This window comes from Medicago truncatula, chromosome 4 (genome assembly GCF_003473485.1).
Source record: "Medicago truncatula cultivar Jemalong A17 chromosome 4, MtrunA17r5.0-ANR, whole genome shotgun sequence".
Lineage (NCBI taxonomy): Eukaryota > Viridiplantae > Streptophyta > Magnoliopsida > Fabales > Fabaceae > Medicago > Medicago truncatula.
In genome coordinates this window covers 44,306,948-44,327,900 of record NC_053045.1, presented here as the reverse complement: position 1 = coordinate 44,327,900, position 20,953 = coordinate 44,306,948, and the positions used below count along the sequence as shown (strand labels likewise).

Here is a 20,953-nt window from a genome sequence, read left to right as displayed (position 1 = left end):
TGAGCTTCTAATGTTTTTGTTGTGAATCAAATATCCTCTACGCGCAACTACATAAACTAATTCCTCGAACTAGGAAGGACTGTAATGGCCGGCATAATTCTTCTTCAAGTGATTAAACACTGATGCATGCCCATGGCTTGATTAGAACCTAGAGCCTATGGTTAAGTTATAAGAGGTCCTTTACCATCTCATCCAAGTACTCTTGGATAAACATTGTACACCGATAAAAGTGACCAAAATGTCTAACATTAGTAACTTAAGAGACCAAAGTGTATATAAAACATTGTAAAAGGACCAAAGTAAAACGAAAAAAACTTAAAAACTAAAGTGAATCTTAAAACTAACTTACAAAAGGTATAATTTAGCCTAACTAAGTTTATTTGTTAAGGATCATAAATTGCTTTTTTTTCTTGCTAATGCACTGTTAAAATTCCAACTGATAAATTGATTTTAATAGACACATACTCAAATCATTTCATTTTATAATACCAAATAGTACACATACTTATTTCATTGTACTATTAAGGAAGCTTTTAACGAGCACTGATGGTAGCATTGGCTAGCATGAAAACAACTTCCAACATTGATGGTCTATTAATTGCATTTTCTTGCACACACAGAAGTCCAATTTGAATGCATCTCATAACTATAGAAGGGGGATAAAACTGGTTTAGTTCTGGATCAACTATATCCAAGGCTCTTCCTTCTGTCCACTGTGTCCATACCTACAAATGCACAACACAAAAATCTAATAAGTACATCTTGCACCGTTAAATTATTGTTAATTTTAAGGCTACCTCTATTATAACTTACATGTCCAATTAAATTTGGGGAAGCTCTTCCTGTTTCACAATGTGTGTTTCTTTGACCAGCAATAATCTCTAGCAGTAAGACCCCATAACTAAAGACATCAGATTTCGTTGAATATCGTCCTTCCATTGCATATTCTGGTGACATATATCCACTGCAATTAAACAAAATGGTTAGAGTATCATAAAAATACATATCCATCTGTATATTTTCGTAATTAGCTGCATTTCTTTCCTTTGGCTAAATGTCAGAATTCTTATTTTTAATTTTTTTTTTCATTGAATGTTTCGAATTCACTTTATGCAGGCAAAACAAAATATCCTTATGATTCTCTCGGAAGTTAAACAAATGTAAGTTAAATTATAATCAAACTTGCCACTGTGGGAGGATTCCTGACCCTATTGATGTGTTTCTTTCCTTGTTTGATGATAAGATCAAGAAGGGATCGCAAGTCTTTCTGCATTAGTACTTAATCTGTCCCTATGGATTTATGGCATTGCCATTTCCAAAACATTTATATTTATATTTTCATACATCGAATTTGCAAATCAATTGACCTAAAGGCCAGCAATGTCTTGTTGGAGACTGCATTGAACCCAAATCAAATTGAAGCAATTATAAATTGTCATTGGAACCTAGTAAGTATTTAGATTTCTATCGTAATTAATAAGCTTATTGTGTCAAAGACCACTTCTAAAGCACTATGTTAAAAAAACAAATCAAATGTGACTCAATTTAATAAGCTTATTGAAATGGAGACATACTCAAATTATTCATTTTACAATACCACAGAGTGACAACAGATACTTGTTTCTCAAAAACCTCTAGGAATGTCTACAAACTCAATTCCGATGTAAAACTATGAACAAAAAATTTACATATTTGATTAATGTAGCTTTTAGCGAGCGATGATGGTAGTTTCAGTTACTTCATTTATTGAAGATCCTCCTCCTGACGTTGATGACTCTTGCAAATCTTTGTCGTCGTTGAATAAAAATGCTGGTTTTTGAGGTGCGCAAAGAGGCGTGTCATTGGCTAGCATAAAAACCACTTCTAACATTGATGGTCTATTCATCGCATTTTCTTGCACACACAAGAGTCCAATTTGAATGCATCTCAGAACTATAGCAGGGGGATAAGACTGGTTTAGTGCTTCATCAACTATATCCAAGGCCCTTTCTTCTGTCCATACAGTCCACACCTATAAATGCACAAGAGTTTTTAAATATACATATGTTATATATCATTAGATTGTAGGCCTGTTTTAAGGCTACTCTTTTTAATATATTTAACTTACATGTCCAATTAAATTTGGGGAGTCTCTTCCAATTTCACAATGTGTGTTTCTCTTGCCAGCAATAATCTCCAGTAGTAAGACCCCATAACTGAAGACATCAGATTTTGTTGAATATCGTCCTTCCATTGCATATTCGGGTGACATGTATCCACTGCAATTATACAAAATGGTTAGAGTATCATAAAAAATACATATCCATCTGTATAATTTCGTGATTATAAGTGTTTGAGACATACTATGTTCCGACCACTCTTTTTGTTCTTGCTTGGATTTCATCTTCTCCAAATATTCTAGCCATACCGAAATCTGAGATTTTGGGATTCATTTCAGCATCAAGGAGAACATTGCTGGCTTTTAGATCTCTATGAATTATTTTCAGCCTTGAATCTTGGTGAAGATATAAAACACCTCGAGCAATGCCACAAATAATTTCAAAACGCTTACCCCAATCCAATGATGACCTTTGGTTTTGATCTGAGTTGAATAGTTTAAGTTGACAAAAATTGAACATATTAGCAAACATTAATCGCGTATTGAGCTTAATTTCATAGGAATTTATTGAAATGTTGGATCAATTATCTTTGTGTCTGGTAAGGAGTAAAGGAACAACTGTAAATTTCCTGTCTTTATTTTAAAATATGAATACGAGGCTATGAATAGGCCTCAAATTTGATGGTATCCTGATAGCCTAATTTTTTAAGGCCAAAATTCCTAATAGACATTCTAAAGAGAATAGGATTAGGTTTAACTTGTGCCACGAATTGCATTTTTAGCAAAAAAATGGGACTGATGTCTTATGTTCACAATTATTTGAAGTTTCACTCTGTTACATTGAGTAGCTATAGGCTAGATCTAGCATATGCTCTTAAGTTATAGGCATCTGAGTTGAAGAAAGGTAGAAGCTGATTCCAAGGAGATATATGAAAATTGACTACTCAAAACTTTGTAATAATTGACTGATAAAAAAGTCTTCTTTGCCCTTCGATAAGTTTTTAGTTTTTACTAGGCTATACTAAATCAGTAGGACAAAACATAGATATTAAGTTTCATTCTTGTCCCATGTTTAGCTGTCTTCACAATGAATTACTAGTACCTCATTTATTTTAGAAGCAGTCTTGCATGTAATATGCTGATTTCCCTCCTCAATGCAGTTATACATTTTATGCTTGCCTAAGTATATGTTTGGTTTTATGTTCGATTTTAGATCCCCGCGTTCCAAAACAAGCTCATGGTGAAAATAAAGAAGCTACGATTTGTTGCTGCATGCCGGACGAGCATGGAGACTCCATAGAACACACGCCGGACATGAAGTATACGCTAAACACAGGTTTATTCAAGCTAGAGAGACAATGAGTGAGTCAGAGAGACATACCGAATATAAAGAAGTCTAGGCTTTTGTTTGGTAGGTATTCATAAACTAGCATTCTTTCTTCTTTTTCGAAGCAACAACCAAGCAACCTTACTAGATTTCTGTGCTGGAGCTTAACTAAAAGTGTAATTTCATTTTTAAACTCTACTTTGCCTTGACCTGATTCTTTGGACAATCTTTTCACTGCTATCTCTTGTCCATTAACCAAGCAACCCTGCAATTTTTATCTCTTAAATCCTATGTCATAATTTTTGCAACACTAGAAGGATGTTGCCCCATGCATGAGTAGCTCAATGTAGAGGTTTACTTACCTTATAAACAGAGCCAAATCCACCTTTCCCAAGCTTATTCTGATGACTGCAATATCTTGTAGCTGACATTATCGTTTTAAGGCTGAAAAAGGGTAGATTTGGATGTGTGGTGCTTTGAGCATCATTCTCTTCTGCAGAGTAATCTTCTTTTGATTGCTGCATCACTTTATTTGAAGTCACAAATAACATGCGGTAAGACTCCAATCTACTTACACATTTTGATTTCTAGATTATACATCTTTCTAGTTTTGCACATGTAATAGTTGAATACCTCAAAAATAATAGTTCGAACTGAAGAAACAAATAGGACACTTTTTGTAATTCAAAATCAAATTTCAACTACTAATAATATGAGAACAAGGGATATGATCCTAAAAAATCAATCACATACCCTTTCTTTTTTTCTTCCACATGTAATTCACACAAGAGAGGAGAATGACGATTGCAACTATTGAAACTACCATAATTACAGCCAACCTCTTTTTATCAAGGACTCCTTTGCTTTTTTTGTTGTAATTAGCTGATAAGAAGAAACAAGTCCAGAGAAGTTTAAACTACACATAAGTGGTGTCAAATTTAGAAGAAAAAAAACAGTAGGAGGGAATATCTTACCAAGTTCAACTTTATCGACGCGCAAATATAAATCTTGGCCTTGATCACTAAGTTTTTGAATGTCCATTAAATCCCCATGCCATGCCAAACATCCACTACCACCATTCCTCACATCGGCTACTGCATAGGAAGTACAGGAGCAGTTTCTCAAGCATTCTTTCTCACATTCATCCAAACTCAAACCATCTATGGTAACTGCCCCAGATATATCAGGAACTTTCAAGCTTACAACTTTGATAAACCCTTCGCCATTCCCACAGACAGATGCACCTTTCTTCCTTACACACCCTCCCGACCCATCTCTACTCTCATACCAATCGCTTGGAAATTTTGGTTCAAAACCAAGTAAACACGTGCACTTAAAGTTCTCAAAGTTCAAAGGGTCACAATTACTGTTTGATCCACACGTTCCATAGTTATCACATTGGTTTGTTGGTTCTGACCAGAACCTGTTCCATTGACTCTTTTGATTGTTCCAAGTGAATATTTGAATGAAACCAGATTGCTGAACAACTAACCTAGCTATGACAGACTTATCAAACATGTCGTATGAAAGTGCTACATAGTTATCTTCTTCCACAAAAGAAGCATTAAAAGTTTGCAAATCTCGTTTCATATTAGGTATACCTACAAATAGTGCTCCGTTCCAATGTCCACCACGCCACCATGGAAGGTTATGGTTGTACATAAACAACTGAGGTATACCTATGCTGCTGAATTTCACCGTGAATGCACCTTTTCCAGGGTCATCTTCTGTCTTCCAGGATTGAAGGGGCCAACTTTGATTAGTTTTTCTATCAAAACCAAACCTTTGATATGGAAGGAAGGTGTCTGTGGGATGATCAAAGCTTTCCCAAATGACAGTTTTTGTGTTGTTTATCATCAGAACAATGTTTGCTTTGTCTGTTAATTTTGCTATAACAGCACTAGTGATATTTCTTTGTGATAGTGTTAATGAAACATTAGTGGACCAAATTGGAATGGTGCTAAGGTTGTGGTGGAGTTCTAGATTCCCATTTTGGTTGATTGATAGAATTCCAGAAGTGTCATTGATGGGAGCATCTCTATTTGCAACCCAAACAACAGTTTGGATCGGCAAATTGTTGTACCAGATTCCAACATAGCGAGAGGTGGACTTTCCTGGAGTGAAGAATCCAAGAGCAAATGTTTTAGATTTAGAAACAAGAAGTTCACCATCTCTTAAGGTTTTGTCAATAGATATGGTATCAGAAGAACAAGAGCAAAAAGAGAATGTGAGAAGTAGTAGAATCAAAGAGTTAAGAAGTAAATTATTATGCATCACTGACAACTTTTGTTTATAATTTTGGGATGTAACAAAGTAGAGATGATTTGTAGCAGAGTCCATTGAGTTCCTCTTTGAGAACCTTCTTGGCTTGTATGTGGAGAAAGTTGAAATAGTCCAACTGACACAAATTTCACTCTTAAACTGAACATAACTTGACTAACTTATGCACTAGACGTTGAAGACACTAATTTCCAGCTTCACTATTATATTTTCCACACAATGGACCAGTGATAGCGACACCTAGCTAGGAAGTGAAGATTTTTCTAGTGAATAATACAACATGATTAAGAAGCATGAATGTGAATAAGGAGTTGACTTGTTCTCCTTATTATATTTATGCATAAATCAGAAATTGATTGTTTCCATTATTTGTAATTATTTACTGTAACTACCTGTAATCTGTATAGCCTTGTAACCTCTGTATATAAACAAGAAATAACAATGAGAAAGTCGTTAAGCCGTAATTCTTGACAATGAATAAATATCTAATAAAGGATAAAGGATTCTTTTCATTCATACAAGTGGCTAGGAATGAATACATACAATAACGGTCATAGACCGTTTGTGAGAAATGGTAAACTTCCTTGCAACTTGAAGGTCATTGTTCTTTGACTTCTTGTAAACTGCATAACGATGTATTTGTTTTCATATGAAGTTTTGCTATCAAATGGATAAACACCTCCCTTCCATGTTAACACCATTAAATTGCATCTTAACAATGTCAAATCTTTATATTAACTCTCTTTCTCTTTATTGTTTTGGTTTTCGAACAAATATCTACATTTCTTTGTATAGCATTGGTTGTTTCATAAGTTAAGTTGTTGAAATAACATATCACACTTGCCCATTTAGTTGTTTTGTACCAAATGTAACCTATCACATCAGCACAGTCAGCTATAAACTAACATAACCTAACATCAGGATAAATACAAGTGTTAATAGTATTTTACCCCTCTAATATAGGTCACTTCTAATTTTACCCCTGTAAAATATATTTTTTGGATTTTGTCCTTGTAATTTGAAGATTTTTGGTTTTGGACCTTCATGGAAGATTTCATGGGAGTAAAATTTTCCATGAAGGTCCAAAACCAAAAAATCTTCAAATTACAAGGATGAAATTCAAAAAAAATATATTTTACAAGAGGTAAAACACTATTAACCCTAAATATAAATAATTTGATTTTGCAAGGAATGATTTGAAATTTGCAAGGATGAATCAAATTTGTAAGCTTATTAATAAGGGTCCTGCTAACTGGTGCCCCCAGGGCACTGGTTAAGCATACCATAAAAGGGAATTATTATCATAAAAGAAAACTGCTTTTGACTTTATTATAAATTAATTACACAATTTCAATGCATTAACTACTATATAATTTCCTTTTTCATATTTTTAACCAATGGTCCGTCCAGAACACCTGTTAGCATTTCCCTATTAATAATTATATGGGTATACATGTAAAACTAACACATTTCAACAAATTTATTACTCGACAAAAAAATATTACTCCAACAACTTTTTTTAATTTTAGTGGAGTTAAAAAGTAAAACTTTGTCCCCCACTTTAAGCTCTCTTCTGAATCTTGGTATCATGTTATTTCTTCACCTTGGACTTATAAAATGGTTGTTCAAGCCTAAGCTCTTCTAGCTCTAAGAGTTGTAGCATTCTAAGTCTGCAAGATATTCCTAAGTCTAAGTTCAGCTTTTTCAAAGTCCACATGACCTTGTATTCTAATTCAACAGGCAAATGACAAGTTTTTCCATAAACTAACTAACATGGAGACATCCAAGTGGTGTCTTATAGGCAGCCCTATAAGCCCATGGAACATCATCCAAAAGAATAGACCAATTTTTTCTTGAAGGATTCACAATATTTTCTAAAATTCTTTTGATCTCTATATTTGGATAGCTCACTTGACCACTGGTTTGGGATGGTACCTCCATCACTAATGATAGCTCTAGGTGCACCAAATCTTGTAAAGATGTTTTTAATTAAAAACTCGATTACCACCTTAGCATCATTAGTGGGGAGTGTCACCGCCTCAACCCGCTTAGACATATAATCAACAGCTACAAAAATATATTGGTTGCCAAATGATGGTGCGAAGGGACCCATAAAGTCTATTCCCCACACATTAAAGAGCACAGCTTCAAAGATACTTTTCTGAGACATTTACTCGCTTGCTTGCTTGATATATTACCAACTCGTTGGTAACACTAGTTTTAACCATTAAATGGACATCCTTGAAGAGTATAAGAATTATATGGGTATACATGATTTTTGCTAGAGGTTCTATAGTAATGGTGGGGAGTTAAACTTAAAACTAAAATCATATTAAGCGACTTTTGGATTTGAAATTGTAATGAATCATTATCTTTTTCGTTTTCATTTCAATTTTATCTAAAAAAAAAGGCAGTTAAATTGCTATTCTATGCAAGCAATTTCAGTTCCTACTTCGTTCTTAGTTCAATTAGGTTATATTCAACTTTCGAAATTGTTTTATTTGATACGGTTAGTCGGTCGGGTCCGATTTGGTCGTCAGAGGAATGTCCTTTCATACTGACTAGGTTTTTGAAGGGATAGTCTGTCGGATTAACTTATAATGAAAATTCCAATCGCCAAAATTCCAGTTCCTACTTTGTTCTTAGCTCAATTAGGTCATATCCAATAGTCAAAATTGTTTTATTTGATACGGTTAGTCGGTCAAGTCCGATTTGGTCGTCAGAGAAATATCCTTCCATATTTGACTAGTTTTTTGAATGGATAGTCAGTCGGATTGACTTATAATGAAAATCCTGATCGACGAAATTCCAGTTCCTACTTTGTTCTTAGCTCAATTAGATCATATCCAACAGTCAAAACTGTTTTATTTGATACGGTTAATCGGTCGGGTCCGATTTGGTCGTCAGAGAAATATCCTTCCATATTGACTAAGTTTCTAAAGAGATAGTCGGTCGGATTGACTTATAATGAAAATCATGATCGCCGAAATTCCAGTTTCTACTTTGTCCTTAGCTCAACTATGTCATATCTAACGGTCAGAATTATTTTATTTGATACAGTTAGTCAATTTGGTCTGTTTTGATCTTTGGAGGAATATCCTTCCATATTAACTAGGTTTCTGAAGGGATAGTTTGTCAGATTGAGTTTGGAATTAATTTGTCTTCGATATGAATATATCATAGAACAATTTAAGTTTATTTTTTTGTCAAAGATTAAATTGAGATGCAAGAAAATTATAAGGAAATTAATTGAATTTTCGCTAAAAAAAATTAAAAAAACTCAATTCCATTTTAACCTTTTTTTTTTGGTGGAATTATTCACTTTCCCTCTTCTTCCAAAATAACCAAATTTTATCTCCTCCTTATTTTCCCTCCAATCGCTTTTTCTCTAACATGTCAAAATTATTTAATTTTTAAATTAAATTTAGTAAGAGAGAAGGTTTCAAAATATGATTGCACCCCTCTAACATGGCTCCAATGTTTTCCCGTGTAATTTTCACATTTTTGTTTCCCTCTTCCCAAAAATTATCAACGCTCTTTTCTTTCTCTCCCTCCCATCCTCTTTCACAATTCATTTCCCTCTTTCTGGAAAACTGAAACGACCTTCTCTCACCAAACTCCATCCAAACCAATCCATAGAACCAGAACTCTTTGAAATCGTCGTCGTCTCACCAGAACCCGTCAAACTTTCACTCGCAACAACTCGTCCTCTATCCTCCCTAAATCAATTGAACCCCTGAGGTTCGATTGAACCCAGTACCCATCTAACATTGTGACAGAAACTTGGTTCAAAGTGCAAGGTTTGTTTTGTTTACTTAAACAAAAAGAATCAGTTTCCATAAGATAAACTTCCTAGGCAAAATCCAGGTTTTTGGGCAGTGCCTGCTATTGTTGCTATTTCACTACTCAATATCAAGACCGTTGTAAAATTGTTGGCCTATCTTCTGCTAGCTCACTAGGGAATCAACACAGGTCATTAGTTGCATTTCATCTCCCGCTGTTTTGATTCGGAGGAACGTGTATGATTTGGAGTTGAATGCTCGGATACTATTGCAATTCAACGTGTGTTGTGGTTTGTGTACCGACGCCGGTTTAGTTTCTCTAGGACTTTGGATTGTGTGACTCGAAAGGGTCGTTTAGCTTGCTGCCATTTGCTGCAGGGAGTTGATGGAACAAGGACTCACTTTCGTGCTGACGGACGGCCCTATCACCACACTGAAGACCTATGATTACTTTTAGGATTAATTAGAGGATGATCCACTTGTGTTGTGTTTTTCCCGTTTGGGGTCGACCTACACTTTTGTGTTGATTTACCAGGTTTGGTTTATGTCCCCTTGGTTTTTATATATTTTTCCCTTTTTTTTAATAATATATACTCCCTCCGTCCCTATATATAAGACACTTTTGCCAAAATCACGGGAATTAAGATAGTGGATATTTGTATTAAAGTTGTTTGTAATCACTATTGTTTTTACAATTTTATCTTTTAAGAAAGAAGGTTAGTTTATGTTTTCAACATGTTATTTATTGTTGATTGAAGAAAAAGATGTATAATAAATAGGGGCATGTATGTAAAGAAATAATTAATGTAGTTGGAAATAGCAAAGGGGTCTTATAAAAAGGGACAAAAAAAATTCTCAAAAGGGTCTTATAATTAAGGACGGAGGGAGTATTTACAATTTGGCAATAGATTAAGTTAGGTACCAACTTAGTTGGGAGCCACTCTTTTTTATGTCATTTGCTTGCAACTCTTCCTTTCATCGTAGCCTTGACTACTCTCCTAATATGGAAGAATTTGACGGTGCAAACAATTCTAGTTTAGCATTATTTGATCTTAGCTCCATAACCGCTGACAATTTCACAATTTCTAACAAGCATGGTCTAGGTAGCCAATCTTCTTTACCTTTGGTTTAATGCATTTTGTATTGTACCAATGTCAATTTTAAAAAATTAAAACATATGTTCACATTTCAAAACTTGTTGCACCAGCAGGGTCTTTCCTAAGCAAATAATTTGTTATGTAAAAAGGGCAAAGGAAAATTATTAAGAAGTTTACTTTGGATGATGGATTCAGGGCATATTGACCAACAGAAAGGCGATTGCACTGAATAGACTGTCAAAGTATCCTCGACAAGGCATAGAAGAGTTTCAAAATGAGGTTAGTTTTGATTTCAAAACTCCAAGACAGAAATCTTGTGAGGATCTTAGGTTAGACTTTTTCATTTTTGGTATGTGTTGTTTTTCCAATTTTGCTGCATTAGTACTTAATCTGTCACTTTGGATGTATAGCAATGCCATTTCCTAAACATTTATATTTATATTTTCATACATCAAATTTTCAAATCAATAGACCTAAAGGCCAGCAAATCAATTTAATAAGCTTGTTGGAATGGAGACATACTCAAATTATTCATTTTACAATACCACAAATTATAAACATATAAACACATATACTAACTAAAATGTATGACAACAGCAAAAGTGATAACTTACTTGTGATTTAGTGGAAGAAATTTTGGATGATTTGGTAGAGTTTTTTTAGAGAGAGTGAGTGAAAATTTGAGAGAAAGATGGTGAAGATGATGGAGTGAGTGAGTGTCTGGCTACTGACTTGAATATATCACGAACACAACGGCAGTTAACTGCCGCTGGAAGGCCAGTGGTTGTTAACTGCCGGCGCATTGCCTAATGGCAGTTAACTGCCGTTGGGGGTAAAAACGTCATTTACTTGTGTCAATAGGAAGTATTTATTGTCAAGAAAGCAATTTTCTAACCACTAATGCATGCCCATGGCTGAATTAGAACCCAGAGCCTATGGTTACGTTATAAGAGATCCTTTACCATCTCATCCAAGTACTCTTGGATAAACATTGTACACCGATTAAAAGTGACCAAAATGTCTAACATTAGTAACTTAAAGGACCAAAGTGCATATATAACATTGTAAAAGGACCAAAGTAAAACAAAAAAAAAACTTAAAAACTAAAGTGAATCTTAAAACTAACTTACAAAAAGTATAATTTAGCCTAACTAAGTTTATTTGTTAAGGATCATGAGTTACCTTATTTTCATGCTAATGCACTGTGTTAAAATTCCAACTGATAAATTGATTTTAACAGACACATACTCAAATCATTTCATTTTATCATACCACAAAGTACACATACTTATTTCATTGTATTGAGGTAGCTTTTAACGAGCACTGATGGTAGTTTCTGTTACTTCGTTTACTGAAGATCCTCCTCCTGATGTTGATGACTCTTGCAAGTATTTGCTGCCATTGAATAAAAATGCTGGTTTTTGGGGTGGGCAAAGAGGTATTTCATTGGCTAGCATGAAAACAACATCTAACATTGATGGTCTATTAATTGCATTTTCTTGCACACACAAAAGTCCTATTTGAATGCATCTCAGAACTATAGCAGAAGGATAAGACTGGTTTAGTGCTGGATCAACTGTATCCAAGGCCCTTCCTTCTGTCCATAGTGTCCACACCTACAAATGTACAACACAATCTTTAAAAATAATACATCTTACACGATTAAATTTTCGACCAATTTTAAGGATACTTTTTCTTTATTTTATTTTTTAGAACTTACATGTCCAATTAAATTCAGGGATGCTCTTCCTGTTTCAGAATGTGTGTTTCTTTGGCCAGCAATAATCTCTAGTAGTATGACACCATAACTGAAGACATCAGATTTTGTTGAATATCGTCCTTCCATTGCATATTCCGGTGACATGTATCCACTGCAATTATAGGAAATTGTTAGAGAATATGGTGACATCTATATAATCATGGTGAATATAAGGGTATGAGACATACTATGTTCCAACCACTCTTTTTGTTATTGCTTGGATTTCATCATCGTCTCCAAATATTCTAGCCATACCAAAATCTGAGATTTTAGGGTTCATTGCAGCGTCAAGGAGAACATTGCTGGCTTTTAGGTCTCTATGAATGATTTTCAGCCTTGAATCTTGATGAAGATATAAAACGCCTCGAGCAATCCCACATAATTTCAAAACGTTTGCCCCAATCCAATGATGACCTTTGGTTTTGATCTGAGATAACAAGTTAAGTTTCCCAAAATTAAACATATTGGGAAACATTAATTGCATATTGAGCTTAAATTCTTACGAATTTATCAATATATAAAATGGAAAAGGAAAACAAAATTGCACTTTCTTTGTATTTTGTATATATCAAAAAGTCATTATTTCAACTCCATCGAACACACGTTTGGTATGAAGCACAAGCTGAATACAAATTCATTTGATCAAGCTAGAGAGACAATAAGTGAGTTTGAGAGATGCTTACTGAATATAAAAAGGTCTAGGCTTTTGTTTGGTAAGTATTCATAAACTAGCATCCTTTCTTCTTTTTCAAAGCAACAACTGAGCAACCTTACTAGATTTCTGTGTTGGAGTTTAACTAAAAGTTTAACTTCAGTTTTAAACTCTTCTTTTCCTTGACCTGAATTTTGCGACAATCTTTTCACTGCTATCTCTTGTCCATTAACCAAGCTACCCTGAAATATTTCTCTCTTAAATCCCATTTCATTATTCTTGCATCATTTTTTTATAATGCTATTGAAATGAATATAAAGAGGTGAAGGATGTATTCACTTCTTGATTCAGTAGCTCAATGTAGAGTTGCACTTAATTACCTTATAGACAGAGCCAAATCCACCTTGTCCAAGCTTATTCTCATGACCACAATTTCTTGTAGCTGTCATTATCGTTTTAAAGCTGAAAAAGGGTAGATTTGGATGTGTGTTGCTTTGAGCAATATTCTCTTCTCCAGAGGAATCTTGGTTTAATTGCATCATCAATTTATTTTCATCTGAAGTTACAAATGGCATGAGGTAAGATTTCAATCAACTAACACATTTTAAAGGGTATATTTCTTTTTGGCTCTAAATAAAAACTTAGATTATGCATTTTGCTTGTCTTGCACGTGTAATGTTGACCCAAAAATAATAATATTACAGTTATTCAATCAAAACTTAGACATTATTAGCACTTGCTGAAGAAATAGGAGAGATTGTACGCAAGACATTGATATACCATATGGCACAAAATCCATGCAATAGTTGAACACCACAAAAAGAATAGCTGACATTAAACAAACTAATATATGACACTTTCTTTAAGTCAGAATGATTGCAACTAGTAATTAATATAAAGAACAATTGCAATTATAGAAGCTACAAGAATTGCAATTTTATCCTAAAAAATAAATCACATACCCTCCCTTTTTTTCTTCCACATGTAGTTCACACAGGAGAGGAGGAGGACAATTGCAATTATAGAAGCTACAAGAATTGCAGCCAACCTCTTTTTATCAAGAACTCCTTTTCGTTTTCTGTAGTAATTGGCTGATAAGAAGAAGAAAGTATAAATAAGTTCAAACTACACCTTAATGGCGTCAACTTTGGAAAGAAAAACACAATAGGAGTGTATATCTTACCTAGTTCAATTTTATCGACGCGTAGAAATAAATCTTGGCCTTGATCATTAAGTTTTTGAATGTCTATTAAATCCCCATGCCATGCCAAACATCCACTTCCACCATTCCTCACATCAGCAATTGAATAGGCAGTACAAGAACAGTTTTGCAAGCATTCTTTCTCACATTCTTCCAAACTCAAACCACTTTTAGCAACTGCCACAGATGTATCAGGAACTTTCAAGCTTACAACTTTGATAAACCCTTCTCCATTCTCACAAACAGACGAGCCTTTCTTCCTTACACACCCTCCCGTCCCATCTTCTATTCTGATACCAATCACGTGGAAATTTGGGTTCATAACCAAGTAAACAAGAACACTTAAAGTCATCAAAGTTAAAAGGGTCACAATTACCATTTGATCCACATGTTCCATAGTTACCACATTCGTCAGATGGTTCAGACCAGCACCGGCTCCATTGGCCCGTTTGACTGTCCCACCTGAATGTTTGAAGGAAACCAGATTGCTGAATCACTACCCTAGTTATGACAGACTTAGCGAACATGTTATATGAGAATGCTACATAGTTATCATCATCTTCCAAAAAAGAAACATTCAAAATCGCCATATCTCGTTTCATATCAGGTGCACCTATTAAGGTTGCTCCGTTCCAATGTCCACCGCGCCACCAAGGAAGATCATGGTTGTACATTAACACTTGAGGTTTGCCAATGGTGCTGAATTTCACTGTGAATGCACCATTTCCAGGGTCATCATCCGTCTTCCAGGATTGAAGGAACCAGCTTTGATTAGTTTTTTTTATCAAAACCAAGCCTTAGATATGGAAGCAAGGTGTCTGTTGGATGATCAAAGCTTTCCCATAATACAGTTTTGGTGTTGTTTATCATCAAAACAAGGTTTGCTATATCCGATAGTTGAGCTATAACAGCACTAGTGCTATTTCTTTGTGATTGCGGGAATGAAACATTGGTAGACCAAATGGGAATGGTGCTTAGGTTGTGGTGGAGTACTAGATTTCCATTTGGGTCGATGATAAAATTCCGGAAGTATTGTTGATTGGACTATTTCTATTTGCAACCCAAACAACAGTTTGGATTGGCAAATTGTAGTACCAAATTCCAACATAGCGAGATGTTGATTTTCCTGGAGTGAAGAATCCAAGAGCAAATGTTTTAGATTTAGAAACAAGAAGTTCACCATCTCTCAGGGGTTTGTGAATAGATATGGTATCAGAAGAACAAGAGCAAAAAGAGAATGTGAGAAGGAGCAGAATCAAAGAGTTAAGAAGTGAATTATTATGCATCACTGACAACTTGTGTTTATGATTTTAGGTTGTAACAAAGTAGAGAAGATTTGTAGCACAGTCCATTGAGTTCTCTTTGAGAACCTTCTTGCCTTGTATGTGGAGAAAGTTGAAATAGTCCAATGACACAAATTTTACTCTTAAACTGCACATAGTCGCTTGTCCTAACTTATGCACTAGACGTTGAAGACACTAATTCCCAGCTTCACTATTATATTTTCCACACAATGGACCAGTGATGCGACACCTAGCTAGGAAGTGAAGAATTTTCTAGTGAATAATACAACATGATTAAGACGCATGAATAAATATCTAATAAAAGATGCTTTTCATATATGCAAGTGGCTAGGATTTAATACATACGTTTGGAAGGATTAGACTTTACAGACATAAAGATTGAGCCATGAGTAATTATGCTTGGCAGTTAGCTATGAAGCACAGACGCAAATACACGGACATCGGACACGACACGAACACCGATACCAATAATAATTTGAGAAAAGGACATAATTCAGTGTAATTAAAGGTGTTGGTGTCGGACATGCGACAGTTAGCAATAACCGTCGTGACTTATAAGAAATGGTAAACTTCCTTTCGAAAGGTCATCAAATATAGTTCTTGTCTTCTTGTAAACTACATAACGATGAGTGCATCTTTGCTCCATTTCACTTTGCTCAATTTACCCCATTTCTAGTCATGGATGTGTGACATGTGTAAAAAAAAAAAATCAATGGCTTGGAAAAAGCAATTCTTAAATGAGAAAAAAGACATACGCGCGTACAAACTCTCCTTCTTCCTTCTCATCTCAGATAGCACCTCTCTCCCTCCCATCGCCGCCGCCGCCCACCTCTCCCATAACGATGAGTGCATCTTTGCTCCATTTCACTTTGCTCAATTTACCCCATTTCTAGTAATGGATGTGTGACATGTGTAAAAAAAAAAATCAATGGCTGTGATTAAATGGCTTGGAAAAAGCAATTCTTTAATGAGAAAAAAGACATACGCGCTCTGCTATGAGAACAATACTACGCGCGTACAAACTCCTTCTTCCTTCTCATCTCAGATAACACCTCTCTCCCTCCCATCGCCGCCGCCGCCCACCTCTCCCTCCCTTGTCTGGCGCACTCTCCCCCTTATACTCCACATCACCTCACCTAAATCATCGTCAATCAAACTTTTCTCTTCACCGCCACCGCCGCTTCAAACCGCCATTTATGAAACCTTACAAATGTTTAAGAGTTGCTTCATTTTCTTGAAGGAATTCATACCATAAAAAAAATGTTTAAGTAGAATCGAGTTGCTTCATTTCATGAATTATGGCTTTGTTCTCTGCAAAGTGTACCTTCGTTTTGTTTTCTTTGTATAGAAACATCAAATAGAAATAGGAGAATAAAGGAATAGGAGAAAACCACTTTTACAGGTGCTGTCGTCAGTAAAAATAGGAGAAATTGCCTAACAGAAAATATTCTTCTTGATTGTACAAATAGGAGAATGAAGGAATGAAGACGGGTGCACAATTTGATACAAATCCTTTTCATGATTTCTAGTGGCATTCCTTGTGAATGTATTTCTTTTCCTTCACAGCAAAATATTCTTAAGAGCAGAATTTATGGAATATGAATGTATATAAAGAATCCTGGATGTGAAACTGTGATCAAATATTCTTAATTAGGCTATCAACATATTCTGGATGTATATAAAATATTCTTAATTTATGGAATGTGAGTGTATATAAAGAATCCTCGATGTGAAACTGTGAGCAAAATATCCCTAACAGAAAAATATTCTTAATTTGTACACGGGACACATTAGTTAGAAATTGTGATCGAAAATATTATGTTGTGGCAAATATTATTTTGTGGAGTGAAGTCGCAGCGTTGGTTGTATAAGCTATTAGCAAGTTTATTAGGCTATTTTATAATAGACCACTTAACAAAATCATGCATCATGTGTTCGTTAAAGAATTTTTAATTACAATGACGAAATCACAGTATCCGCTAATAGCAACACGTTGTGCAGGTGATAAATATTACGTTGCAGCTGAACAGAAACAACAGAACAGCAAAATGCCACTACAAAACAGCACGGTAGCAGCTACCCCTAACTGCAAAACAACCAAAATCGAAAATAGCAGCACCACATACAGACACCAGCTAACATAGCGTTGGTTGTAAAACATTTGTAAAAGAACTGCAGTTCCGATAACACTGTTAACTCATAAGTTATAAAAACACCGCAATTTATAATATCATACTAAACAACATCTCTGTCATATAATGATTCTGGTTTTGAATTAAGGTCTTGGCCGAAAACTGTAAAAGTTGTTAGCAACATGTTGCAAGGCCATGACTCTTAAAATCAGCATTAAAGCTCTCACTTAATTGAGTAGATCTCATACCTGCAGTGAATGTTTTCCGGACATATGTCCATGCCCATTTCTCCTTCAATTGAAAAATTGTATGCAACCACGACCCTTCCAATATATTATGCTCAACAAGTAAAGAATTCCAAGCATTCAAAAAGTCACCCTCATCTTCATGTAGATCTATGCATGCTTCAAAATCCAAACCGAATCGTGAAATCTTTTGATACAAGTGGTTCACATGTCGTAAAGCGTTCTGTCTTATATGCCAAGTGCACAATCCATGAAATGTTTCTGGCATAACTAAAGAAATAGCCTTAGCCATCGCGGCATCTTGATCCGTCATCATGGTTTTTGGCTTTTTACCACCCATTGCCTTGAGAAATGTTTCAAATAACCACTTGAAAGAAGGGATTGTTTCGTCATATAACAATGCTGCCCCAAAAATGATTGTTTGCCTGTGATTATTTAGTCCAACAAATACTCCCAACGGCCGATAACCCTTATTTGTCTTGTATGTGGTGTCAAAAGTGATAACATCACCAAAATACCCATAATCATTTATCATTTGTGCATCCGCCCAAAATATATTTGTTATTTGCTCTTCAACATCCATTTGCAAGTCATAATAGAACGAGGGATTTTCACTTTCTTTTTTGAAATACATCATCAATGCACCCACCTCACCATACTTTGGTGACTGCTTCCTTTTGGTTTCAAGGTAATTCGTAAGGTCTTTTTTTGTAAAACCAACTGTCTTTATTCCACCAGCTTGCTTGGTTATATATTCATGCAAATCTTTTGGTCTTAATCCAGATTCATCTCCCAAGACAATTTGTGATGCTTGTGTATCAGATATGCGTCGATGAGAGCGAATCATATGAACATGCTCATGTTGAAGTTCGTGGTTATGTTCAGCTATAAAGTCAACAACTTTATATTTCTCTATCTTCCGATCGAGTGAAATAACCATACGCGCCAAACATCCCGTTCTAATTTCTGCTCTAGGCTCCCCTTTTGGTTGACGTCTTTTGTCAACACCTCGTACACCCTCTTTGAAGCATGTGAATCTTCTTGAAGTCAAAACTCCATCTACTTTGGTTTTATTTCCATATTCTCGACGAATACCAAATCCAATTCTTTTACTGTACTCATTATAAAATTCATAAGCCGCCGACTCAGAATCAAACTTCATTTCCAAGTGAGGTACATTGTTGGCAATACTTCCTTGTCCGTGTTGCACATTCTGTTCATGAATGTTGTTCACCAATTTATCGACACAATCTGAAAAAACCAAAATTTACAATTAAGGTCACCATAACCGATAATTGCAGGCATAAACTTACATGAAGCAATTTTCAGATCAATATACTTGAAGAACTTAGACTACATAAGAATTTGTTGACCATAAAGCTATCTATTACTGTTAAAAAAGCATTGGGGACAGATGGTGACATAAGAACTTAGACTTACATTAAACAAGGTAGATAAAGTTATAAAATGGTGACCATAAACTATCACGTAAGTGAAAAAGGTAGATAAATTTATACAGATGGTGACTTAAGTTAAACATCACGTAATACCCTAATTTTTCATCAACACAGTAAAACATTATCACGTAAAGAGATGTCAAATAATCAAACAGAGATGTCAAACTATATTACCGTGATCAAAAACAATGGCAGCGGCGCTGGGATGGTTGGAGACGGAGGCAATGGGTTGGCTAGTGTTGGTAGCGGGATGGTGGGATTCGCTCATGACGCTGACGGAGACCAAGAGAGAGGTGCAGCGGCGAGAGAGAGGGAGAGATGGAACCGGAGCCGGTTGGAGGAAGAGGTGGCTTCGATGATAATCAGTGGCGGTTCTACCGTATGGCGACCCCGGGCGGTCGCCCGGGCTCGATCCATAATTTTTGCACATTAAACTCAACCAAAAAGTCCATTAACACATTTACAAAAGAAAAATTTGGACAATCTGAAAATTGTCACACGCAAATAGGTCTTGGAATTTTATTTAGCACACTATTGACGGGTTCATCTCTCTTATCTTAACGGGTTAATTGTTCAAATTTACCCTCTAATATACTCTATGTTTGAAAAATGACCCAATAAAATATAAAACATATATTCTAGCATTGTAACTTGAATTTCTTCTTATTTAATTTTGACCACCCTATAATATATGTGTAGTCTAAAAATGTGACCTACAAGTTGAATTTTTTCACTATTTTTTCATACATTTTTAACACGTTAAAATATAGTTTTACACAAAATTAAATTTCTTCGACTAGGGATAAATTAATTATGAATTTTTATTCCCTCATAATTATGAATTTCTTAAACAATTTATAATTAATTTGTATCTCGTTTAAAAATTACAAAATTTTATTGTGAAGGTTCTTATCATGTTCTAGTCATGCCTACAAAATTAGGGAACTAAATTTGCTTGTGAGTATACGCTTACGCGGAATAAAATTTCAATTTTGCACGTTTCAGTTGAAAAATCAAAATAAATTTAAACGAATTCGAAATGCTATGAAACTTTACAAATCCTTTTTATGTATTTTTATAGATGTCTCTGCAAATAATGAGCTCAAAATTCGATTTATAGATCGAGATTTCTGTTGTTTTGTTTTTTGAGCTTTTGACACTTTAAAAATTCATAATTAATTTTTCGTTTGTCGAAAATTTATAATTTTTTTGTTAAAGCCATATTTTAACGTTCTTAACTCGCCTCTAGGAAATCATGAAAAAATTCAATCTCTCGGTTGCTTTTTTGGACTTCGCGTATATTACAGGTTATAAATAATAAAAATCTCGAATTACATGGTCAGAATACATGTTATTTAATTACAAGTCAATTTTCAGACTTCACGTATATTACGTGGTCAATTTTAATTAATAACCCTATTTTAAATTGCACTTTTGTTGACAAAATGATAAACCTCTTTTATTTCGATTTTTTTTAGAAAAAAAAATAAAAAATAAAAATATTTCGATTTATGACTGTTTATATATTATGTCACATGTGAATTTACAATTAATTTTTTGTCTGGTCTCCATAAATTTCCTGGCTCCGCCACTGATGATAATGGGGAGGAAGGTGGAAA

General features: G+C 34.8%; 2 protein-coding genes across 4 annotated transcripts; both read right to left on the bottom strand.

Annotated features, from left to right (window-relative positions):
* Positions 1 to 1,518: 1,518 nt before the first annotated feature.
* Positions 1,519 to 14,727, bottom strand: LOC11429525 (G-type lectin S-receptor-like serine/threonine-protein kinase RKS1). 3 transcript variants are annotated; one of them, XM_039833740.1, is made up of 9 exons: positions 14,179 to 14,727; positions 13,958 to 14,086; positions 4,400 to 5,539; positions 4,179 to 4,307; positions 3,788 to 3,951; positions 3,480 to 3,690; positions 2,344 to 2,581; positions 2,108 to 2,258; positions 1,519 to 2,011 (listed from the first exon to the last, which is right to left on the bottom strand). In XM_039833740.1, exons 1-9 carry the CDS (start codon positions 14,591 to 14,593, stop codon positions 1,709 to 1,711), a joined length of 2,880 nt encoding a protein of 959 aa, XP_039689674.1. In that variant the 5' UTR covers positions 14,594 to 14,727; the 3' UTR covers positions 1,519 to 1,708. The 3 variants fall into 3 exon arrangements, with proteins under 3 accessions (XP_039689674.1, XP_039689675.1, XP_039689676.1); XM_039833741.1 differs by having other exon boundaries at positions 1,828 to 1,992; XM_039833742.1 differs by having other exon boundaries at positions 1,828 to 1,989.
* Positions 14,728 to 17,806: 3,079 nt separating this feature from the next.
* On the bottom strand, positions 17,807 to 19,602 carry LOC112420907 (protein FAR1-RELATED SEQUENCE 5-like). Its single transcript, XM_024780712.2, has 2 exons — positions 19,509 to 19,602; positions 17,807 to 19,128 (listed from the first exon to the last, which is right to left on the bottom strand). Exons 1-2 carry the CDS (start codon positions 19,600 to 19,602, stop codon positions 17,807 to 17,809), a joined length of 1,416 nt encoding a protein of 471 aa, XP_024636480.2.
* Positions 19,603 to 20,953: the final 1,351 nt, after the last annotated feature.

Excerpts from the sequence above, each read along its gene's own strand:
- LOC112420907 (XM_024780712.2), bottom strand. The coding sequence starts at position 19,602 with ATGAGCGAATCCCACCATCCCGCTACCAACACTAGCCAACCCATTGCC. Across the intron at positions 19,129-19,508 it reads TGCCATTGTTTTTGATCACG|ATTGTGTCGATAAATTGGTG; the intron begins GTAATATAGTTT and ends TGGTTTTTTCAG.
- LOC11429525 (XM_039833740.1), bottom strand. The coding sequence starts at position 14,593 with ATGGAACATGTGGATCAAATGGTAATTGTGACCCTTTTAACTTTGATG. Across the intron at positions 5,540-13,957 it reads GTGGAAGAAAAAAAGGGAGG|GAAAGTCCACCTCTCGCTAT; the intron begins GTATGTGATTTA and ends TCTTCACTCCAG. Across the intron at positions 4,308-4,399 it reads CGTCGATAAAGTTGAACTTG|CTAATTACAACAAAAAAAGC; the intron begins GTAAGATATTCC and ends TCTTCTTATCAG.